Genomic DNA, 25,146 nt, shown 5'->3' with positions numbered 1-25,146 from the left:
GCAAATCCATCAGTGTGAAACACCACATTAACAAACTGAAGAATAAAAACCATATGATCCTCTCGATAGACACGGAAAAAGCCTTTGACAAGATCCAACACCCATTTCTGATAAATCCCTTCAGAAAGTGGGCACAGAGGGAACCTACCTCAACATGATAAAGGCCATATATGACAAACCCCCAGCAAACATCATTCTTAATAGTGAAAAGCTGAAAGAATTCCGGCTGAGATCAGGAACGAGACAAGGATGTCCGCTCTCGCCACTACTCTTCAACATAGTTCTGGAAGTCCCAGCCACAGCAATCAGAGAAGAAAAAGAGATAAAAGGAATCCAAATTGGAAATGAAGAAGTAAAACTATCCCTATTTGCAGATGACATGATACCATACCTAGAGAATCCTAAAGACTACCAGAAAACTGTTAGAGCTCATCCATGAATTTGGCAAAGTTGCACGATACAAAATTAATACACAGAAATTGACGGCATTTCTATACACTAACAATGAAAGATCAGAAAGAGAAATTAGGGAAGCAATCCCGTTTACCATAGCATCCAAAAGAATAAAATACCTAGGAGTAAACCTACCTAAAGAGACAAAAGACCTGTACTCTGAAAACCACAAGACACTGATGAGGCGTTCCCGTCGTGGCACAGTAGAAACAAATCCAACTAGGAAACATGAGATAGCCGGTTTGATCCCTGGCCTCACTCAGTGGGTTAGGGATCTGGTGTTGTGTAGGTTGAAGATGCAGTTTGGATCTGGCACTTCTGTGACTCTGGCGAAGGCTGGCAGCAACAGCTCCAAATGGATACCTAGCCTGGGAACCACCATGTGCCGTGGGTGTGGCCCTAAAAGCCAAAAAAAAAAAAAAAAAAAAAAAAAAAAAAAAGGCACTGATGAAAGAAATCAAAGATGACACAAATAGATAGAAAGACATACATGCTCTTAGGAGTTCCCGTCATGGTTCAGTGGTTTACGAATCCAACAAGGAACCATGAGGTTTCGGGTTCGATCCCTGGCCTTTCTCATGGGTTGAGGATCTGGCGTTGCTGTGAGCTATGGTGTAGGTCGCAGACGTGGCTCGGATCCCATGTTGCTGTGGCTCTGGCATAGGCCGGTGGCTACAGCTCTGATTCGACCCCTAGCCTGGGACCCTCCATATGCTGTGGGAGCAGCTCAAGAAAAGGCAAAAAGACAAAAAACAAAAACAAAACAAAAAAGACATACCATGCTCTTAGATTGGAAGAGTCAATATTATCAAAATGACTATACTACCCAAAGCAATCTACAGATTCAATGCAATCCCTATCAAATTACCAAGGACATTTTTCACGGAACTCGAACAAAATATTTTAAAGTTTGTTTGGAAGCACAAAAGACCCAGAATAGGAGTTCCCGTCGTGGCGCAGTGGTTAACGAATCCGACTAGGAATCGTGAGGTCTCGGGTTTGGTCCCTGCCCTTGCTCAGTAGGTTAAGGATCTGGCGTTGCCCTGAGCTGTGGTGTAGGTTGCAGACACGGCTCGGATCCCGCGTTGCTGTGGCTCTGGCGTAGGCCAGTGGATACAGCTCCGATTCAACCCCTAGCCTGGGAACCTCCATATGCCGCGGGAGCGGCCCAAGAAATAGCAACAACTACAACAACAAAAGACAAAAAAAAAAAAAAGACCCAGAATAGTCAAAGACATCCTGAAAAAGAAAAATGGAGCTGGAGGAATCAGGCTCCCTGACTTCAGACTATACTACAAAGCAACAATCATCAAAACCGTATGGTACTGGCACAAAGACGGAAATACAGATCAGTGGAACAGGATACAAAGCCCAGAATTAAACCCACACACCTACAGCCAACTAATCTATGAAAAAGGAGGCAAGAATATACAATGGAGAAAAGACAGCCTGTTCAATAAGTGGTACTGGACAGCCACATGTAAAAGAATGAAATTAGAACACTCCCAGAGTTCCCATCATGGTTCAGAGGTTAACCAACCTGACTAGCATCCATGAGGACGCAGGTTCAATCCATGGCCTCATTCATTGTGTTGAAGATCTGGTGCTGCCGTGAACTGTAGTGTATGTGGGTTGCAGACACGGCTCTGATTTGGCATTGCTGTGGCTGTGGTGTAGGCTGGCAGCTATAGCTCCAATTTGACCCCTAACCTGGGAACTTCCATATGCCGCAGGTACTGCCCTAAAAACAAAAACAAAAACAAAAAAACACTCCCTAACACCATACACAAAAATAAACTCAAAGTGGATTAAAGACCTAGAGATAAAACCAGATACCATAAAACTCTTAGAGGAAAACAGGCCAAACACTCTCCAACATAAACAACAGCAACATCTTCTCAGACCCACCTCTTAGAGTAATGACAGTAAAAACAAAAATAAACAAGTGGGACTTAATTAAAACTTAAAAGTCTCTGTACAGCAAAGGAAACCCTAAACAAAATGAAAAGACAACCCACAGAACGGGAGAAAATCTTTGCAAATGAAGCGCCTGACAAGGGATTAATCTCCAAAATTTATAACTACTTCCTACCGCTCAATACCAAAAAATCAAACAACCCCATCCAAAAATGGACAGAAGATCTAAACAGATGATTCTCCAAAGAAGACATACAGATGTCTAAAAAACACCTGAAAAGAGTTCAACACCACTCATTATTAGAGAAATGCAAACCAAAACCACTATGAGGTTCCACCTTACACCATCCCGAATGGCCATTATCCAAAAGTCTACAAACAATAAGTTCTGGAGACGGTGTGGAGAAAAAGGTAACCCATTACACTGTTGGTGGGAATGTAAACTGGTGCAACCACTGTGGAAAACAGTATGGAGATGCCTCAGAAAACTAAAAATAGAATTACCATTTGATCCAGCAATCCCACTCCTGGGTATCTGTCCAGAGAAACCATGACTCAAAAAGACACTTGGACTCCGATGTTCACTGCAGCACCATTTGCAATAGCCAAGACATGGAAACAATCTAAATGTACATTGACTGAGGAGTGGATCAAGAAGATGTGGTACATATACACAATGGAATATTATTCAGCCATCAAAAGGAACCAAATACCAGCATTTTTAGCAACATGGATGGACCTAGAAATTATCATGCTAAGTGAAGTGAGCCATACAATGAGACACCAACATCAAATGCTTTCACTGACATGGAATCTGAAAAAAGGACACAATGAACTTCTTTGCAGAAGAGATACTGACTCACAGACTTTGAAAAACGTATGGTTTCCAAAGGAGACCGTTTGGGGGGTGGGGGGATGCACTGGGGATGTGGGATGGAAATCCTATAAAATTGGATTGTGATGATCATTGTACAACTATAAATGTGATAACTTCATTGAGTAATAAAAAAAAAGTCTACAAATAATAAATGTTGGAGAGGGTGTGGAGAAAAGGGAACCCTCTTACACTGTTGGTGAGAATGTACATTGGTGCAACCACCATGGAAAACAGTATGGAGATTCCTCAAAAAACTAAAAATAGAACTACCATTTGATCCAGCAATCCCACTCCTGGGCATCTATCCAGACAAAACCATAATTCAAAAAGATACATGCACCCCAATGTTCACTGCGGCACTATCTACAATAGCCAAGACATGCAAGCAACCTAAATGTCCATTGACAGAGGGATGGATAAAGATGTGGTACATAGAGACAATGGAATATTGTCAGCCATAAAAGAGTAAAATAATGCTTTTGCAGCAACAACATGGACAGACCCAGAAACTATCATACCAAATAAAGTCAGTCAAAGACAAACATCATACGATACCACCTATATGTGGAATCTTTTTAAAAGGATACAAACGAACTTATTTGCAGAACAGAAACAGGCTCACAGACTTTGAAAAACTTATGGTTACCAAAGGGGACAGGTCGGGGGGTGGGAGCGATGGACTGGGGTTTGGGACTGCCATGTGCACACTGAGGTCTACGGAATGATTGGCCAATGGGGCCCTGCTGCAGAGCACAGAGAAGCTACCCGGTATCCTGCGATGATCTACCGGGAAAAGAGTCCGAGAGAGAATGCATGCGTGTTGATGTGTGACTGGGTCACTAGGTTGTACAGCAGAAACTATCACAACCTTGTAAATTAACCACACTTCAATAAAGCTTTAAAAAAAGAACTATACGAGAAAAACGACAAAACTCACAGGAACAAAGTCAAAGAACTAAGGGGAGGGATATGCCATGTTCACAGATAAGACTCAACATGGCCACGATGCGAATGTGTCCCAACTCGACCAACAGATCCCGTGTAATTCCAGCAAGTTATTTCGTGGGTATCAATGAAAGGGTCCCAATTTTCTATGGAGAGACAGAGGACCCAGAAGAGCCAACAACACTGAAAGGGAAAAACAAAGTGAGAGGACTGATACCATCCAACCACAAAACTTGGTTCAGGAGCTCCCCTGCGGTGCAGCGGTTAAGAATCCAGCATGGTGGGAGTTCCCACTGTGGCTCAGCAGTAACAAACCCGACTAGTATCCATGAGGACTCGGGTTCGATCCCTGGCCCCACTCAGTGGGTTAAGGATTCCGGGTTGCCATGAGCTGCAGCTCAGATCCCCCGTTGCTGTGGCTGTGGTGGAGGCCGGCAGCTGCAGCTCCAATTCAATCCCTAGCCTGGCAACTTCCACATGCTGTAGGTGCGGCCCTTAAAAAAAAAGAATCCAGCATTGCCATTTTTATGGCATGGGTACGGCAAAAAAAAAAAAAAAAAAAACACTAATTTTAAAGCCTCAGTTACCAAGACAGTGAGGTACTGGTGAAAGAACCAATGGATCAATAGAACAGAAGAGAAATTCTAGACGTAGACCACATAAACACAGTCAATCTTTGACAAAGGAGCAGAGGCAACACAATGGAGCAGAGACAGTCTTTTCAACAAATGGTGCTGGAACAACTGGACATCTATGTGTAAAAAAATGAATCCGGACACAGACTTCACATCCTTCACAAAAATTAACTCATAATGGATCACAGACCAAAAGTAAAATTAAGAACTTCTATAATACAGGAGAAAATCGAGATGACCTTGGGTATGGCGATGACATTTCAGAGAGCAAGACCAAAGGCATGGTCTGCAAAAGAAATAACTGACAAGCTAGACCTCATTAAAATTAAAAACATCTTGTGGAGTCTAGAAGGACACAATGAACTTCTTGGCAGAACAGATACTGACTCACAGACATTGAAAAACTTACAGTTTCCAAATGAGACAGGCTGGGGGTGAGGGGATGCACTGAGGGTTTGGGATGGAAATGCTATAAAATTTGGTTGGGATGATTGTTGTACAACTATAGATGTAGTAAAATTCACTGAGTAATAAAAAAAGACTTGTTAGTACTGGAAAAAATAAAGGCTGGACAGTTAAGGAAAAATAAAATTAAATAATAAATTAAATTAAATTAAGTAAAGACTTCTTTTTGCACAGCAAAGGAAACCATTAAAAAAAAGACAATCTATGGAATGGGAGAAAATACTTTCAAACGATGCAACTGACAAGGGCTTACTCTACAATATACAAACAACTTGTACAACTCAACAGCAAAAACCCAACAACCCCAACTGAAAAAGGGGCAAAAGACCTGAATAGACATTTCTCCAAAGATACACAGATGACCAACAGGCACATGAAAAAATGCTCAACATTACTGATTATTCGAGACATGCAAATCAAAACTACCATGGCCAGGTAGAATGGCCATCATTAATAAGTCCACAAATGACAAATGCTGGAGAGGGTGTAGAGAAGTGGGAACCCTCCTGCACTGTTGGTGGGAATGTAAATGGGTACCACCACTATGGAAAACAGTATGGAGGTACCTCAGAAAACTAAATAGAGAACTACCATATGACCCAGCAATCCCACTCCGGGGCATATATCCAGACAAAACTTGCCTTGAAAAAGACACATGCACTCATGTATGTTCAGTGCAGCCCTATTCACAGTAGCCAAAACATGGAAGCAACCTAAATGTCCATCCACAGAGGTACGGATTAAGAAGATGTGGTATATATACACAATGGAATACACTCAGCCATAAAAGAGAACAAAATAATGCCGTTTGCAGCAACATGGATGGAACTAGAGACTCTCAGACTAAGTGAAGTTAAGTCAGAAAGAGAAAGACAAATACCATATGATATCACTTACTTCTGGAATCGAATATATGGCACAGATGAATCTTCCCACAGAAAAGAAACTCATGGACTTGGAGAACAGACTTGTGGTTGCCGGGGGGGTGGGCAGGGAGTGGGATGGACTGGGAATCTGGGGTTAATAGATGCAAACTATTGCCTTTGGAATGGGTAAGCAATGAGATCCAGCTGTATAGCACTGGGAATATTTATTATCTAGTCACTTATGGAGCAGGATGGAGGATCATGTGAGAAAATAATGTATGTATGCATGTGTGATGGGGTCACTTTGCCGTACAGCAGAAAATTGACAGAACACTGTAAACCAACTATAATGGGAAAAATAAAAATCATTTAAAAAAATTAAAGACTTTTGCTCTACAAAAGACAATGTCAAGGGAATGAGAAGACAAGCCACAGATTGAGAGAAAAATGTTTGCAAAACATCTATCTGATAAAGGGCTGTTATCCAATATACACAAAGAACTTTCACAACTCAACGATAAGAAAACAAACAACTCAATTACAATATGGGCCAAGGATCTTAACAGAAGATATACAGATGCCAAACGAATCTATGAAAAGACGCTCCACAGCACATGTCATCCAGGGGATGCGAACTGAAACAAGGTGCCGCTATACACCTGGCAGAACGGCCAAAACCCAGGTCACTGACAATGTCAGACACTGGTGAGGGTGTGCAGCAACAGGAATTCTCAGTCGTCGCTGGTGGGGCTGCAAAGTGGCACAGTCACTCTGGAGGACAACCGGAAGGCTTCTTACACAACTGAACATAATCTCGCCATGTGTTCCAGCAGCTGGTCCTTGGTACTTATCTAAAGGAGTTCAAACTTATGTCCCCACAAAACCTTCCCCAGCATGTTTATAGCACTTTATTCATAACTGTACAGGCGTGGAAGCAACAGAGACGTCCTTTAGCAAGTGAAGGAATAAATAACCTTTGGTGCATCCAGACAATGGAATATTACTCAGCACTAAAAAGAAATGGGCAATTAAACCAGGCAAAGACATGGAGGAAGCTGAAGTCCATACTCCTCAGTGAAAGAGGCCATCTGAGAAGGCTGCACGCTGCAGGATTCCAACTAGAGGTCATTCTGGAAAAGGCGCAACTAGAGAGACAGTGAAAAGATCAGTGGTTGCCAGGAGCTGTGTGGGGGAGGGGAGGGATGAGTAGGCAGAGCACAGAGGACTTTAGGGCAGTAAAAATACTCTGATACGGTAACGATGGATACATGCCATCCAATATTTGTCCAAACTTACAGAATGTACAACACCAAAGGTGAACCCGACGTAAACCACGGACTCTGGGTGATTATGCTGAATCAGTGTGGGTTCATCAGCTGTGACAAGTGTCCCACTATGGGGGGGGTGCCGTTAATGGGGGAGGCTGTGCACTGGTAGGGGGAGGGGACATATATATGGGAAATTCTGTAGCTTCCCCTGAGTTTTGCCGTGACCCTAAGACTGCTCTGGAAAAAAAAAAAAAAAAAAGCGTTTTTAAAAAAGAGCTCTTTTAGAGAGAAATAGGCAGATGTCATACACCCACTACCCACCCCACTCAAGATTCTTCAGTGGCTCTCCAGTGCTCTGAGAATAGCCAACGCCCCTCCTTGGCCTACAAGGCCCCTGCGTGGTCGGTCCCCTTCCCGGCTCCCCTGTCACGTCTCTACCTCTGACCACTGGCCCTCTCCTCCCTCCTCAGGCCACTCCCTCTACCCCCCACCGTCCTCATCTCACTCCACGCACCTGTCTCAAGGAGGCTGTCCCTGACCAGATCGCCTAGAGGCCCCCTTCCTCCAACACGCTGTGTGGTTCTTGCCTTTCCAGCTCTCAGCACAACCCTTAAGTACTTCATTTGATTAATGGTTGAATGACCCTCTTGCTCCTGCGAATGTAAGCAAATCCTCTCTGTCTACCAATGAAAAGCCCAGTACCTAACAATCACAGCTTTGGCACAGAGCAGATGTTCAAGAAAGATTTGTTGAGGAGTTCCCTGGTGGCCTAGTGGTTAAGGATTTGGTGTTGTCACTGCTGTGGCTCCAGTCTGATCCCTGACCCAGGAACTTCCACGTGCTGTGGGATCAGCCAAAATAAATACATAAATAAATATTTGTTGAATGAATAAATAAAATGTTAACTTCAGGTCTTCCTGCAAAAGCATATTCTCCAGCCATCAGTGATGCTTCCTTGGTCATGACTATTCGCATTACAAACATAAAACACCACGCCATCCTTCCTCAGGTCAGCGCATTCCCCTCCCCCGTTAGTACCACCATCCCAGCATCTAGAGGGTGGATGGCGACCCAATGCCTGACCGGCACGTTTTCAAATCTGGAGCCAGGACTAATAATACATAGTCTAAGTCATCCACTTAGTACCATGATGCTAAGTTGCCAGAGCATTCCGGCAACGCTCACGGCTTAAGGTCTCTCTCCAAGATCTCCAGGAAGAGACAATTAGGATCCCTGTTGTACAATCTTTTTTTTTTCTTTTTTCTTTTCTTTTTTTCTTTTGCTCCTTGGGGCTGCACTCTCGACATATGGAGGTTCCCAGGTTAGGGGTCATAACTGGAGCCACAGCCACAGCAGCACCAGGTCCAAGCCGAGTCTGTGACCTACACCACAGCTCATGGCAATGCCAGATCCTTAACCCACTGAGCGAGGCCAGGGATCGAACCCGCAACCTCATGGTTCCTAGTCGGGTTCGTTTCCACTGTGCCACAATGGGAACTCCATACAATCTATCTTTAAAGTCTGGCTATAACATCCATGATTCTGATTCTGCTAAGTGTTAAAACCTCATGGCTGAACATAATGAGACTGAGGCAGTCATTTATCTTCCAGATGAAAGTCCATCACTTCCCTGATCCCATGCCTGTCAGCTCAGAGGCTAATAACAGCCTGCTGAGAGCGTGGGCGTTGAACACGTCAACAAACTGGTTGGTATCAGCTTTATCTCAGGCCACTCTTCCTTCCATACACGCCACACGCCAGCCACAGGGAGCTTCCCACCAGCCCCTGAACACACCACGATCCGTATGTCTCTGCAAAGTCCTTTCCTCCCTCCCCACCCCCCACCACACTGGGCACGAACTGGTTCTCCCAGAAGCCTTCAAGGCTCCCCGACACTTGGTTGGTCTTCCTCTGCTTCCACAGGAGGCCGGGGCCAGTCGTCACTCGGCACCATTGTGATTTGTTTTCTCTCTCCTTCCGTGGCTTCTGGGTCTATAAATGTGCTGTGCTTCAGGGGACCAGAGGGCGTGTGCGAAAATCAATGCTCAACATGTGTTTGTTGAATGACTCTCTCTCACAACACTGTGCCAGCATTCCCCGAGTATGACAGGACAAACTCTAAAACCACACCACCGCAGTTACATCTGTCATTAAGCAAAAATTCACCCCTCTCTTATGTCCAGGTCCCAAGAATACAGTCACTTAAAACTGAGCACACACTTGGAACGACAGTTCACTTCTACTTCAGCAGCTCAGAGCCATCGACCACTCCTTCTGGATTCAACCAAACTCCTGGGCTTTCACTGCACCCAGAAATCTTTCCCTGCTTGACTCCAAAACCTGTGTTCATGGCGTGTGTATCTGTTCCCCACTCCGTTCTTCACTTTTCTAAGTTCTCGCAACTACTCAGCCTGATGTCTGCTTCCTTCCCTTCCCCCACTGAGTTCCAGAAGCCATTTGCCCAAACGACACAGAAGCTAATAAGAAATGAAATGAGACCTTCCTCAAACTTGAAGTGTAATTTCTCTAAGAGAAAACTGAAAACAAATCCAGTGGGAGCCACTCTTGAATTGAGGAAGACAACGTGACTACAAAATAACTTACAGCTAACAAACACTACTTTCTGGTCGCTCCTCCAGAAAAGGATCAGCCTTGCTGACACCAGTCTCCAAGCCAGTCTCCAAAACGCAGGGAGAGCACCCCTTGAACCTAGGCCTGCTGGCTCTCAAGTCTGAAAACTCCCTAGGGCAGGGACTGGGTCTGCCTGGTCCATCACAGCATCCCCAGAAGCTGGTACTGTGGCTGGCATACAGTGGACCCCACAGAACCACCTGCTGAATGGACTATGTAAAAAAAAAAAAAAAAAAAAAAAAAAGCCAGTTTCAGAGGCCATCAAAGTACACTGTAGATGGATGAGAAAAAGTACAAAAAAATGCTGCAGCTTAGGAGACCAGGAGTCACGAGTGACCACAAGGGCTGCAGTGATTTTATTCCCAGATTCGGCCCATGCTGGGATGTGGGCTTGGGAATTTCCAGAGCTCCTTTCCTTAAAGTTTCCAAGACCTTGGCTACAAGGTGGAAGTCAATTCCCAGTGCAACTCATCACGCCAGCAGACAGGTGTGTGCCCAGGTTAGCAGCCCACACTCTCTCTGCCAAACAAATGTTAACAGAAGCAAGAGAACAGAATGAAATTCCTGAGTCGCGACGAAAAAGTGAGGAAGAACGGGGAGCAGGGAGGAGAAATGCAAGTACAGTACGTGGGCGGCGTTCACTGAAATGTACCGCGCGTGCCAGGCGCCGTGCCGAGCAACTCCCAAGCACCGACCCATTTCATCCTCCCACCAAGCCAGAGCGAGAAACTATTACCAGCCCCATTTCGCTGATGATGCAAGAGAAGTTTAGGGAGACATCACTTACCCCGAGCGCACAGCTAGGACGGGGCAGCGCTGTGACCCGGGTCTGACTCCAGGGTACCCCACTCTTTAACCTGCACTAACTATTCTGCCTGAGGCCTTAAAGCAGGACTGAGAGAGGAGTCGTCCGTTCACCCACTTGACCAACAGCTCCTGAGCACCTCTGTGCTATGGGTATGTGCCAAGGCCTGGCCGGACGCGGGAGGGGTGCGGATGAAGGGACGCGGGCTGAGGGTCGGGGGACAGGCGCCACGTCAGTCCCAAGACCGCGGAGCTCGGGGCCTCGGGGCAGAAGGGAGACCAGGGTGCGGCAGAGGGAAGGGACGGCGGAGAGGGAGGAGCGAGTGCAGCCGGGGCGCGCGGGGCGGAGGGCTGGCGGGAGGTGTCGGCGGGCCGGGGCGCCCCGGAGGGATGGGCGACCACCGCTCCCCTGGGCAGACCTCCGCTTCTGCCAGGCAGCCAGCCCGGCGCTTCGTGTGCCAGGGCATTCGGCCACCGGGCGCGGGCGAGACGGGGACCGGGAAAGGGGGCAGTGCGACCCTGAGGTGCTACAGGGGCGACCGGGAGGCCGAGGGGGGGGCGCGGGGCTGGGCGGCGGGGTCAGGCGGCGTCGCGGGACTCACCTCCCGCGGCGGCCCCTCCGGACTCGTCGGCCCAGCCGGGCCGGAGGAGGCGGGGATGGACTCCGGGCCGCGGGGACTGCCGGGAGCCCGTTTCCAGGGCAACGGGGCCCGCACCGTCGAGCGGCAGGCGGCTCCGCCGCTGGCTAGAGCGGCAGAGGAGCAGGAGGTGGCAGACGGGGTGGAAGTGGCGTCGGGAACTTCCGGCGGACGTGGGCGGGGCTCGGAGGTCTCTTTCCTGGGATCCCTGCGGATGGCATGGAAGGTGCGTGAGAAGGGCCAGTTTCCCCAGGCGGGCAGGGCGTGAGTGTTTTGGTTGGAGCTTAGTCGGTACTCCGACGGAATTCACAGTCTAGTGAGGAAGATGCTAGACATTAAACAAAAAGATACGCTGCACTGATGAGTGTTGTGATGCCAAGTTAAGTACAGGGTATTCCAGGTATTTCGTGCAAGGAGTCCTAACCCAACCTGGGAATCCAGAAAGACTTCTGGTGGAAGTGACTTTCTAAAAACCGACATTAGATCACGTCATTTCCCTGCTCAAGGCTTGCTGCTGGCTTTCCATGACTTGGAATAAACCCAGACTTCTTTTCTTGGCCTGTAAGGGTCTAGCTGCCTGGCTGCCTGCTCACCTACTATTTCCCCTCTCTCCCTCTCATTCTAACCGCCCTGGTCCTTTTCTTTTTTTACACACACTAAGCTCATTCTCACATTACGCCCAAGCTGTTGACTTCTCATCATTCAGATTGCAGCCTAAATGACAGTCTCTCGGGGGTTCACCCTAACACAGGACCCTGTTTTATTCTGTGGGGTTTATGGTCTAAACTGATGCTGACCATCTAGTTGTTATCCATCTCCTCTCTGGAAAGTAAGTTCTGTGAAAATGGCCCTGGTCTACCAAGTTCAGTCGCTTCATTCCCCATGCCTGGCATGATGTAGGCACTCAGCAAAAGCTGGGTTAGTTGTATAAATAAGGAGTGAATGAGTAACTGTAGATACTGGATATAGAGCTTCCAGGCTGTCTCCAAGTGCTGATCTCCCTGAATCCCCACCTGTTCACCAAGCTGGCAGCTCCCAGAACTCTTTGCTCTTGGGTTTTGATGGAGGCTTCATTCCATAAAGAGGGTCGATTAAATTATTTACCACTTACGACTGATCCAACCTCCAGTCTCTCTTCCCTTATTGGAAATGGGGGTCGGGGGTGGGGGGACTGAAAATTCCAACCCTCTTAATATCAATATGATGTTTAAAAGGGGAACCTAGATAAGGATGGGGGCTGGTTGTCAGGGGAACCAATCATGTGATTAGAGAGCGCTGTACCCCTTCCTGCATATCTTGCCCTAAGCACTTCTCTGTCTGGCCCTAGTAATCTAATAGGTAAAATATTTTCCTGAGTTCTCTGTGAGCCACTCTAGCAAATTAATCAAACCTTGTGGAGGGGCTATCTTTGGAACCTCCGATCTATCAGAGATTTCTAGTAGGTCAGAAGCACAGACCTAGATCTGGCCGCTGACATGGAGAGAGAGGGTAAGAGTCTGGTAGGACTGAGCAATTAGCTTGTGGGATGCCATCTCCAGGTAGCTGGTGTCAGAATTGAGTTTATTGCTTGGTGGTGGTGGAAAAACCACACTGGAGAGGCCCTTGTGATAACACATGCTGTGTTGGGTACTTGCTGCACGTCAGACCCTCACAGCTTAAATATATTATTTAATCATTGCAACAGCTCTATGTAGTAGATCTGTTTTACCCCCACTTTACAGATGGGTACTTTGAGGCTCTGAGGGGTTAACTAACTTACCCAAAATTGCACAGCTGGCTGTGACAGAGCAAGTATTTAAACCCAGTCTGTATGGTCTTCAGAGTCTAGACTCCAAACTATATAAACTGTATCGCCATTGTGTGTCCTGGATTCCGTAAGTGGCCTCTCTCAGAATCTGGACCTTATCCTGTGGGCCATGAAATACTTTTGAAGGATTCCAAGTGGAGAGGATTCGAGGCAAAGGAGGGCCCGGGTGTGGGAGGTGCCCAAACAGCCTGAGTTGGCTTATTGTGGTCTGGGGGTTGCTTCCCGCAGGAGCTGGGACCTGGGTGAGTCCTGGGGTTTGGGCAGCCTTAGCCAGAGGAAGGAAGAAGCTTTCTAGCAGAGAGAACTACATGTGCAAGAGCCAGTGGGTGGGTGATTCAACTTCAGAGTTGCCAGTAGGAGTTCCCATCGTGGCGCAGTGGAAACAAATCCAACTAGGAACCATGAGGTTGCGGGTTCAATCCCTGGCCTCGATCATTGGGTTAAGGATCTGGCCTTGCCATAAGCTGTGGTGTAGGTTGCAGGTTCAATCCCTGGCCTCGATCATTGGGTTAAGGATCTGGCCTTGCCATAAGCTGTGGTATAGGTTGCAGACTCGGCTTGGTTCTGATGTTGCTGTGGCTGTAATGTAGGCTAGCAGCTGTAGCTCCAGTTGGACCCCCTAGCCTGGAAACCTCCATGTGCTACAGGTGCAGCCCTAAAAAGCAAAAAAAAAAAAAAAAAAGAGTTGCCAGTAGTTGCTCTTAGCTAGAGATTGCGGGGGTTCAGGGTGGGGGTTAAGATGGGCGCTGAAGCCGAGAGGGAGCCAGGTCCTGAGTTTTTGTTTTTTTTTTTTTTTTGTCTTTTTGCTATTTCTTTGGGCCGCTCCCGTGGCGTATGGAGGTTCCGAGGCTAGGGGTCGAATTGGAGCTGTAGCCACCAGCCTACGCCAGAGCCACAGCAACTCAGGATCCGAGCCGCGTCTGCAATCTACACCACAGCTCACAGCAACGCCCTATCGTTAACCCACTGAGCAAGGGCAGGGACCGAACCCGCAACCTCATGGTTCCTAGTCGGATTCGTGAACCACTGCGCCACGACGGGAACTCCAGGTCCTGAGTTCTAAGCACGGAGATCATCACTGCATCTCAGGTCCGGCCCGGTCAGTATGTTGGAATGTCGAGCGCTGATAGCCACAGAGCTCCGAGCAAGCCTAAGGTATCAAAATGCCTGAGACTGGAGAATGCAAGCAAGCAGGGCAGGGGTATCAGAGAGTTTTAGCAAAAGTCACTGCTCTGCCTCCTTTCCCAATTTGCAAGTGGTCAGAGCACTCAGGGCGGAACTTTGGGAGCCATGAGGCTTCCAGAGGATTCAGCTGTATCTGGTGAGACTTAAAACGTAAAAAACAGTTCTATTTGTCTTCTTCCAGGAACTTTCACATTCATCCACACTTTATCATTTCCACAACGTGATTGGTCCAGTTGATGTTGTGTTTCAGATAGGTTTACTGTTTTGAGTTACAAGAACATCTGCCCCCAGCTCTGATCATGAATTTCCTAACATTATGTTTCTTTTACTCCCTATCAGCAAAGACTCTTGGAAGCCCAACACCCAGAAAACCTGTCTTATCTGTCAGTGCAAGAAAAATTAAGGACAATGCAGCCGATTGGCATAATTTAATCCTGAAATGGGAAGCCCTCAATGACAGAGGTTTTGCTATTGCAAATAACATTGCCAACATGAAAATCAGTTTATTGTAAGTACATTCAGAGGATGCTCTGAACGCTTCACCCTTAGTGATTGGGCAGGCGTTTCATGGGAGTCTTTTAGGGTGGGACGCGTAGTCTCCAGCAACATGGATAAATTCAGTTAAATGAAACAGAAAAGCAAGTGGTAGATGACGCGTGCAATCTGTGTGTACATTAAACACAGAATTATACCACAGATTGTTCTAAAAATGGCGTGGGGGAGTTCCCGTTGTGGTGCAGCAGAAATGAATCTGACCAGTATCCGTGAGGACGCAGTTTCGATCCCTGGCCTCGCTCAGTGGGTTAAGGATCCGGCCCTGCCATGAGCTGTGGTGTAGGTCACAGACACGGCTCGGATCTGGCATTGCTGTGGCTGTGGTATAGGCCGGCAGCTACAGTTTCCATTGGACCCCTAGCCTGGGAACCTCCATATACTGCAGGTGTGGCCCTAAAAAGACAAAGGAATTGTGGGAAAAATTGTCAGCAGTTGCCAACTCTAATTGGAAGATTTGCTCTAGTATTCTTTTCTATGTACATGTATTTTGAATTTCTCAAAGTTGTAGTTATATATGTGTATATCCTTGTCTACGAGCCAGAGTCTGGCATCTTAACTTTCTGGCCTTGGCCCCGGGCTCTCACCAGTTCCCTCAAACACATCCTGCACATCGGCTCTCTGCTCAGCAAGGTCCGTGGAACAGTTCTTACCCTTGCTGTGTAAAATACTCTCTGATATTTTCTATTCTATTTCATTTTTGTTTATTTTTTTGGCCACACCTGTGGCATGTTAAGTTACCACCCCACAGCAGCAACCCGAGCCACTGCAGTGACACCAGATCCTTCACCTGCCAGGCCACTAGGGAACTCCAGCTATTCTATTGTAATGTTTAATTTTTCTCCTTAAATGTTGACTGTGGCCCCAGTAGGTGAATTTCATGCACTGTGGTCACAGCCGTCAGTTTTACCAAACACATTCGACACGGGTGAACTCTGAGAAGACGGTCTGTGTCTTACCGAGAATGCTACAGGCTCGATCGAACTGGCTTATTCTGGTGCAGAATTGAGTAGCAGTTGGACATGTCCATTGTACATGTAAATAACATGTAAACATGATGACTGAAATGACACCTGTAGAAAAAGCCCATGATGACATAATTACATGGGTATTGAGTTTTCTGGGCTTTATCGTCATGAACTGCAGCGAGCTCACCAAGTGTGTTTTGTTTCCACTCTTCTCCATTTTGTCCAGGAGCAAAGATGAGACAGAACTGGAGAGCAGCAGCCTGGCTTCTGAGAATGCAGAGAAGATGCACCCGGAATACAGCAGGGAGCTGGAGACGCTGTGTGAGGAGCTGCAGGCCACCCTGGATGGTCTGGTAAGGTCCGGAGGTCCCCAGCCTGGGCTCGCTGTCCCCGAATCCCGAGGCGGGCTTTGCCCCGGAGCCGGCAGCATTCCACGCCGGGGACTGCCCCTTCCTTCGCCTCGCTTTTGTCTCTCCCTCCTCACCCTCCCCCGTTGGTCTCGCCCCCTCTACGTGTCCCATGAATCCTGTTTCCCAAGATGCTGTGCTGGCCCTTCATTCCTTCTGTCCTGCATGTTTTCAGGGCGGTTTCACCCACTTCCAGGGCTCCAGCCCCCTTAGGCTTTTGTGGGCCCTGCCAGCTCTGTCACCACCACTCAGTGACAATATTGGGCGAGTGGCTGCGGCTGTATTCTGGTAAAAACTCTATTTATGGATGACGAAATTTGAATTTCAAGTAAATTTCACGTGTCAGAAAATATTCTTTTTATTTTTTTTTTTCAATCTCTAAAAATGTAAAACCCTTTTTTAGCTTGAAGAGCACACAAAAATAAGCTTTGAGCTGGATTTGCCCTGAGATCTTGCACATAAGAGATACTCTTAAATGTTTAACGAGCTGAGGGCTGGATGGCAGTAGCCACCATACAGGCCCCCACACGTGCACCTACAACCTCATCTCTTTGCCAGACACAGGGATAAGCTTTTGCATGTTTTTGAACTGAGACAGCTGAAGCTTTCCTACAGACATTGAAAGTCTGTATTTTAACCTTTTATCATGGAAATGTTCCTGACGCTTCACAAGCTGCCTTGCCTTTTTAAATAGAACATATCAAGATGTCACTTACTCAAAGGTAGGATTCCACCCATTATAAGGCAGTCTATAGCTTTAAAACAATAATTTTTCAGGAAAGAAGCACTGGCCTTTTATTTTTTATTTTATATTTTTTTAGGGCCACACCGCGGCATATAGAAGTTCCCAGACTAGGGGTCAAATCAGAGCTCCAGCTGCCTGCCTACACCACAGCCCCAGCAACGCAGGATCCTCAACCCACTGAGCAAGGCCAGGGATCGAACCCACATCCTCATGGACACTAGTCGGGTTGGTTACCCCTGAGCCACAATGGGAACTCCAGCGCTGCCCTTTTAGATATCACAGGGTTATAAGATGTAGTGGTTTATGAAACGTTAAAATGAGGAGGTAAATGGTGCCTTGAGGACCTTTTGGCGGTTTAGGCTTTTCTTTGTGTTTGAAGTGCAGTACTGGCTTCAGGATCGTACGATGTTGGGGCTGTTTGTTTTCTGTCTGTTGTGCCTCCAGGTTGCGCCACGATAAGCACTTGCCCACTGCCCAGCCTCCTCCCGCTGGTGCTCACACAAGTAACAAGATAGGCCGGAGTAACTTCATCTGAAGCCCTACGAACAGTAAGGCTGGAGGATGAGGCCTGTGGGCTTTGTGGTTTCTTCATTTTAGCTCCATGTTCACAGCTGTGTCTTCAGTATTGAGTTCCAGACCTAGACTTCTGGACCAGTAGGGAATTAACATAAGCAGAATAATCAATGAAATTTCCAGAATAACCAACTGGAAACTGACCATATGTATTCTGTTTGGTTTTTCCCAAATTAACCCATTTAGTTATGTTTTGGGGGCTTGGTTTTGTTTTTTTGGTTTTTTTTTTTTTTTTTTGTCTTTTTTGCCTTTTCTAGGGCTGCTCCTGTGGCAGATGGAGGTCCCAGGCTAGGGGTCTAATCGGAGCTGTAGCAGCTGGCCAGTGCCAGATCTGAGCCACGTCTACAACCTACACCACAGTTCACGGCAACGCCAGATCCTTAACCCACTGAGCAAGGCCAGGGATCGAACCTGCAACCTCATGGTTCCTAGTTGGATTCGTTAACCACTGAGCCATGACGGGAACTCCAGTTTTGGGTTTTTTTGGTGGAGGGGGGTTGCTGTGCCTGCGGCATGTGGAAGTTCCCAGGACAGGGATCAAACCTGTGCCACAACAGTAGGTCTTTAACCTACTAGGCCACCAGGGAACTCTTCATTCTTATACCTTCTGTACAATTTGTATCATATCCCATACTCTTATTTACTTCACCTTTTTCTATAGTTCAGTTAAAACTACATTGTCAAAGGAGTTCCCGTTGTGGCTCAGTGGAAACAAATCTGACTAGTATCCATAGCAATGCAGGTTCAATCCCTGGACTCACTGAGTGGGTTAAGGATCCAGCATGCTGTGAGCTCTGGTGTAGGTCACAGATGAGGTTCATACCCCACGTTGCTGTGGCCATGGAGTAGGTCGGAGCTGTAGCCTGGGATCTTCCATATGCCTTGGGTGCAGCCCTAAAAAGCCAAAAAAAAAAAAAAAAAAATGTGAGCTGAATACTTCCCTGTCAAAGTCTGAGCGGGGCTTACTCCCTCTCTCCTAAAAGGGAAGTACTATTTTGCAAAAAGGCAAGTGTTAGGAGGTGGGAAGGCGTGCTGGTGACCAGAACAGGAAGATAAGGAACAAGGCAGGAAGCAGCATCTCACTTCGTGGCTCAGGGTCACTAACGGGTGGCCGGGCCTCCTAAACACGCCCCGCCCCTGTACATCCCACACTTTGGGCAAGGTGGTCCCCCCATGGTCACTGTAATCTCCCTGACCCACAGGTTCCTGCTCCAGTGAACTTCTGTATCTTTACATTAGCAGCATTTATTTTTAGGCCAGTTTTAGGTTTACAGGACTGAGCCGATAGTGCAGGGAATCCCCTGATCCAGCCACACCTGCACCTGCTTTCACACATTACTGTGTTTCACACATTACAGTCAAATGTTCACTCATCAGTAAACTGATACTGATACATTGCTATTAACTACAGGTGTAGTTTATTCAGACTTCCCTCATTGTCCCCTTGTGTCCTCTTTCTGTCCCAGGAGCCCATCCAGGAGAGCACAGTGAATTTAGTCTCCATGCCTCCTTAGGCTCCTCTTGACTCTGACAGTTTCCCCAACTTTCCTTGTTTTTCATGACTTTGAGCAGGACTGGTCAGGCATTGCATATGTTGTCTGCCAGTTGGGATTTATTTGATGTTTTTCTCATGATACAACTGGGGTTGTGGGTTTTCAGAGGAAGATCCCGAGGCAAGCCTCGCGATGGTGAGCCTCCACACCATAGCAAGGGCCCGCTGTCAAGGCGACACCTGTCAGCATCACCTGCTCAGGTGTGTCTGTCAGATGTCCCCGCTGTCAAGCGACACTGTCCCCACTTTGCACACTGGCCTCTGGAAAGAAGCTGCCATGCAGCCCCCCCCTGAGAGCTGGGGTGTCACCGCCCCTCCTCAAGGGCTGAGTGTGTACATGGGTTATCTGGAATCCTCTGCAGGGAGATTTGTCTCCCCTCCCCCGCCTTTATTAATTATTCACCTATTTCTATGGACTCACATTTCTGGTTACAATCCCAGAGAGGCTTTGATTCCTCAAATTGTCCCCACCTTGGTCATGAGGCGTCCGTGTGGCCTGGTGTCCCTTTGACATACCCCATCATTGTGAGGTTTGGGTTGGTTTCTTTGAACACTTTCTGGCATCAGAAGATACTCTGGACTCATTTGTGTGTTTCCTGCCTCCCTCCTAGAATCAGCCATTTCTCCAAGAAATTGAGATCTGGGTGCTGGCTGTCAGGCATAAAGATTCTTTGCTCCAGTGAGTTTATTCTAATTTAAAGTGGTTTGGGGGAGCTCCTGCTGTGGCGCAGTGAGTTAAGAATCCAACTGCAGGAGTTCCCCTCATGGCGCAGTGGAAACGAATCCGACAAGGAATTGTGAGGTTGCAGGTTTGATCCCTGGCCTCATTCAGTGGGTTAAGGAGCCGGCGTTGCCATGAGCTGTGGTGTAGGTTGCAGATGCGGCTCAGATCTGGTGTTGCTGTGGCTCTGGTGTAGGCTGGAAGCTACAGCTTCAATTAGACCCCTAGCCTGGGAACCTCCATATGCCGCAGGTGCGGCCCTAAAAGACAAAAGACAAAAAAAAAAAAAAAAAAAAGAATCCCACTGCAGCAGCTTGGCTCGCTGCGGCGGTGAGGGTTCAATCCCCGGCCTGGTGCAGTGGGTTAAAGATCTGGCGTTGCCACAGCTGCAGCGTAAGTCTTCACAGCAGCTCTGATTCAATCCCTAGCCTGGGATTAATTGCAGGTAGTGATTTAAAAAAATAAATAAATAAAAGTGGTTTGGGAACCATTTCTTAGTTTAAAAACCAGAAGTTGCTATTATAAGGATATTGATACCTTTTTCCTATTTCCCTCCAGCCCTTAGAGCGAAGGCTTTCCCAGACTTGGCTCTAAGTGTCTTTAATGAGTCTGACGTTGGTGGGGGAGGGAGGCGGCCGGTCCCCAGGCTGGACGAACTTTTCGCAGCGTCGGCTGCGGGAGGAGAGGCGTTACAGCATGGAGCTGAGAGCAGGCCCAGCCACGGTCAGGTGCTGTCCCTTCACGACTGCACGTGTGTGACTTTGGTGCCATCACTGATGGATGAACCCCAGAAAGGAGCTGGCCCCTCTGGCCATGTCGAGCGGCCAGGATTTTCTTTGCCTCCTGACCTTTGGCGGGTTTTCTTAGCATTGGGTGGCATTGGGGAGGAGAGGGCTTAGGACTGGGTGTGGTATCAAGTCCTGGCCTTGTCCTTCCCCAGCTCGGCAGCCTTGAGAGTTTTCCCAGCTGCAGTACGGAAATGACGAGTCCTACCTCCTGGGGTTGGGCCGAGTGAAATATCAAACCCGAGAAGATGTGGCAAAGGAGCTAGTCCTTTAAAATCAACGTCAGCTACATCCAGGGTGTGCCACTTCGGACGGGACTGGAGGGTGGCTGAGGGACCAGGTGCAAGGAATTGCGGTTTTGATGCTCTGGCCATCTTTTCTTATATCCCCTGTGTACAGAAAGCCAATCTATAGCTTTAGGATTTAGGCTTTGGTCTTTGCAGACCTGCGCCAGTGAAATCCAAAATCTTAGTTACCTCGCCCATTTGCTCTACTGAACAAACCCTTAATAGCTCCAGCCAGGTGCTTCACAAACACTGGCCTGGTCCCCGAGCCCCGCAGAAGCAGGCACTTGCTCAGACCCGTCCGTGCTGGCCACACAGAGCGGGAGCACTTGGAGGCCTGTCGGTGTCAAGTTCCCACCACGTCCTTCCCTCCTTCCCGGGGGAAGGGCGCAGGGCTGCCTTTCATTATTACTGATTTATAAACAAGGAAACCAAGCCTCAAGGGGGTTTCAGAAAGCTCAAAGGCGGTTCACAAAGAGTGGAAACGAGCTCATTTACTGCCTCTCCTGTCTCTCATTCCCTGAAAGCCAGAGCCTACCTTGCCGCCCTCCCAGCTTTGGTGCTAAAAAATCAGTGATGTTCGGATCTTAATGAGGTGGGACTCGGCAGGCCTTCTCCTCTAGCTCCAGGGACCCGGGTTTGTGCCTGAAGCAACCCAATTAATGAAATCCGAGCAGCTGTCAGCCTCCATCGCCCTGAAAATGTACCCGCATGTGGAGTTAATGGTGATAAATTACTGGACTTAAACACTTCCTAGCTTTAAAATCTTGAGTTATTATCAGACACAACCTAGAATAGATTTACAAAGAGATCCTGCTGAATAGCATTGAGAACTATGTCTAGATACTCATGTTGCAACAGAAGAAAGGGTGGGGGAAAAAACTGTAATTGCAATGTATACATGTAAGGATAACCTGACCCCCTTGCTGTACAGTGGGAAGAAAAAAAAAAAAATCTTGAGTTATTGAGTCGCAGACTGGCATAGATTTCAAATAATATTCTCATAGTCTAAATTAATATCTTTTCAGACCAAAATACAGATGAAAATGGAAAAGCTGTCTTCAACTACCAAGGGCGTTTGTGAACTGGAAAATTACCACTACACGGAGGAGCAAAAACGGCCCCTGCTCTTTCACACGTGGCCCACGGCCCATTTTTGTGAGTGGTTCTTTCTGCCTCGGTTTTCAGGGGTCCATCACGCGGACATTGCGCTTAGGGTCCGGTGCGCTCGGAAGCTGACAGGCTCTGAGATTCAGTTCAGCAGCGTCCGCCGGGAGGGGAGGAGGTGGGGAGGTCTTAGACGAGCGTTTCTTCTGGGCTGTAGTTACCTAATGATCAGCAAGGACTGTTAAACTTCAGGAGACCCATGAAGTAAGTTGCCATCATTAGCCCTTTAAAGCCAGCGGGGGGAGTTCCTGTCATGGCTCAGTGGTAACAAACCTGACTGGTAACCATGAGGACTTGGGTTCGATCCCTGGGCTTGCTCAGTGGGTTGAGGATCTGGTGTTGCTCTCACGTAGGCCGGTGGGTGTAGCTCCGATTCCACCCCTAGCCTGGAACTTCCATATGCAGCGAGTGTGGCCCTAAAAAAACAAACAAAAAAAAGATTCAATAAAAAAGCCAGTGGGTAGAATGAATTTTGCCTTTCTACAGAGGCAGAAATCTTTTTTTTTTTTTTTCTTTTTTTTTTTGGCCATGTCCACAGCATGTGGAAGTTCCCAGGCCAGGGACTGAACTTGTGCCACAGTTGTAACCAAAGCCACAGCAATGCCAACACCAGAGCCTTAACCCACGAGCCACCAGAGAACTCACTTTTAAATAAGGGAGAAAAGGGTAAAATCGCCTATGTAACATGTTTATTGAATGTGGTCAGCTCGAGATGAGTCTGCTACTTACAGAGGTTGCAGGTCCCTGCAAGTTGAGTGGGAAGGGCACAGTCCTGGCGATTTCGCCACGCTCGCCGCGCCATCTGATTCTGCTCTGCCCCAGCCTGAGCCCTTCCTTCTCCCGGCGCTGCTGCCGACTCTGGCTTTGCAAAGGGGCAGGTGCTCCGGGTCACAGGGAGACGCGCCCTCGTTTCAGATGCCGTTTCCCGCCGGCTCTCCGACATGTACGGGAGGGAGCTCAGCCTGAAGCGCGTGGTGGCGCAGGAGCTGGCGCACAGCACGCACCGCGACCTCGCCCTGAGCTACCTGGCCATGTGGCTGCACCAGCCCTACGTGGACAGCGACAGCCAGCTGCTCCTGGAGAGCATGCTGCTGGAGACCGGGCACCGGCCGCTGTGACCGAGACACGGCCGAGCGCCTGCACAGCATCTGTAGCTCCTCAGCGGACAGCCTCTCGCGGTGGCCTGGGTGCTGCACCCCGGCGTCACGCCCCGTGTCGTACCCCTGATCAGGGCCCATGCCGAGCCCTGGGGGCACACCCTGTGCTCCCCGAGGGTCTCCCAGACCGGATCATTTCTCCAGTTCTGTGGCCTCTCCAGACGCCCTTGGTGACCGCTGCATGCCACCTGTCACCATGAAGGCTTCTGCGTGAAATAAAGGAGTCTCTCAACAGAATGACTGAGCGGTCTTGTTGTAAATTAGGTGCATTTTACATAGAATCCATTTGTGTAGAAAATTCCTGGTTTAATGTTATTTTATACCTATCTGAATTGTTTAAATTGGCGTGGGAATATGTTAGTTTTATAAATTACAATTTTTTTTTTTTTCCTGCTTTTTAGGGCCGCACCCGCAGCATGTGGAGGTTCCCAGGCTGGGGGTCCAGTCGGAGCCGTAGCTGCCGGCCTACACCACAGCCATAGCAACTCGGGATCTGAGCCGCATCTTCGACCTCCACCACAGCTCACAGCAACGCCGGATCCTTAACCCACTGAGTGAGGACAGGGATCAAACCCGCAACCTCATGGTTCCTAGTCGGATTCGTTAAACACTGCGGCATGACGGGAACTCCAAATTACAACTAATGTTTAAAATACCATCGAGTTATCTGACCACAGATTGGCATCAGGGAATTGAAAACTATCTACCAAAAAATTGCCTCTGTTTTTGTACTGAGGATATGACAGGCCAGTAGAGTGTCTTCCAGGACATCCTTCTGGTGTAAATCCTATCTGGCAATATTTGCAACCAAATATGGGGCGGGGGGGGCATTATCAGTTCTGCCATTGCTCTCCAGAAGCAGAAATCTGAGAGACGTCATGCTCTGTGACATGGGTCCAGCCTCATGAAACTGAAGCTCTGGCATCCCAGGACCGAGGGCTTCCCGGGCGAAGGGACAATATTCCAAGGGTCAGGGACACTCTATAGGACGGGAGTGCATCCTGAGCAAAAGGGTACCTCACCGTGTCAGCTGGCACAGCAAAGGCATTTACAGGCAACATTTCCCAGAATTTCCCTTTCCCCTCCTTTGTGGTGGTTTTTACAACTTATCCGTGGCTCAGTGGAAATGAATCTAGTATCCATGAGGACGCAGGTTCGATCCCTGGCTTTGCTCAGTGGGTTAAGGATCCAGAGTTGCCGCACGCACGCGCTGTGGTGTAGGCTATAGGTTGGATTGAGCATTGCTGTGGCTGTGGTGGAGGCTGGTGGCTCCAGGTCCAATTGGACCCTTAGCCTCCATATGCTGCGGGTGTGGCCTTAGAAAGACAAAAAAAAAAAAAAAAAAAGGCAACATTTCCTAGAATTTCCCTTTCCCCTCCTTTGTGGTAGTTATTAGACCCTACCCAGCGTGATGAAAGCGGCCTGTCAGAGGCCCTGCAGTCGGAACTGCCTGGCTGGCACTTGGCAGAGGTGGCGTCCTGTCCACACACTGGCTGCTGCTTAGGAAGCAGGCAGCTGAGCCTGGGCCCCGGGTCAGTTTTCTGTTGGGGTGGAGGGTGGTACTTAAAGGAATAAACCTCTTCAGAGACACTGGATTTCTAGGCCTTCTTAGGACATTTCCTGGGTCTTGATGCCTCATCCCCAGACACCGAGGTTGCCCAGGGGAACTAACTGGAAAGGATCCGTACTGTTGCGGACGACGCATCAAAGGGCCAAGTGGCAACAGCCCAGGGATCCCTCACAG

At 48.1% G+C, this 25,146-nt stretch overlaps 2 protein-coding genes across 3 annotated transcripts in view; one reads left to right on the top strand and one right to left on the bottom strand.

Moving 5' to 3' along the window:
- Positions 1 to 11,553, bottom strand: part of TECPR2 (tectonin beta-propeller repeat containing 2) — a 104,555-nt gene extending 93,002 nt beyond the window's left edge. Inside the window, 1 exon segment of the mRNA XM_021081652.1 lies at positions 11,464 to 11,553. The gene's annotated coding sequence lies outside the window, so the exon portion shown is untranslated.
- CINP (cyclin dependent kinase 2 interacting protein) lies at positions 10,735 to 23,639 on the top strand. 2 transcript variants are annotated; one of them, XM_021081654.1, is made up of 5 exons: positions 10,735 to 11,014; positions 14,831 to 14,999; positions 16,238 to 16,364; positions 22,107 to 22,236; positions 23,161 to 23,639. In XM_021081654.1, exons 1-5 carry the CDS (start codon positions 11,011 to 11,013, stop codon positions 23,361 to 23,363), a joined length of 633 nt encoding a protein of 210 aa, XP_020937313.1. In that variant the 5' UTR covers positions 10,735 to 11,010; the 3' UTR covers positions 23,364 to 23,639. The 2 variants fall into 2 exon arrangements, with proteins under 2 accessions (XP_020937313.1, XP_013833883.1); XM_013978429.2 differs by lacking the exon at positions 10,735 to 11,014 and adding an exon at positions 11,638 to 11,725.
- The last annotated feature ends 1,507 nt before the right edge of the window (positions 23,640 to 25,146 follow it).

The sequence above is a fragment of the Sus scrofa genome, unplaced genomic scaffold (assembly GCF_000003025.6).
Source record: "Sus scrofa isolate TJ Tabasco breed Duroc unplaced genomic scaffold, Sscrofa11.1 Contig1914, whole genome shotgun sequence".
Lineage (NCBI taxonomy): Eukaryota > Metazoa > Chordata > Mammalia > Artiodactyla > Suidae > Sus > Sus scrofa.
The sequence above is the reverse complement of the archived record's forward strand: the minus strand, read 5'-3'. Positions and strand labels throughout refer to the sequence as shown.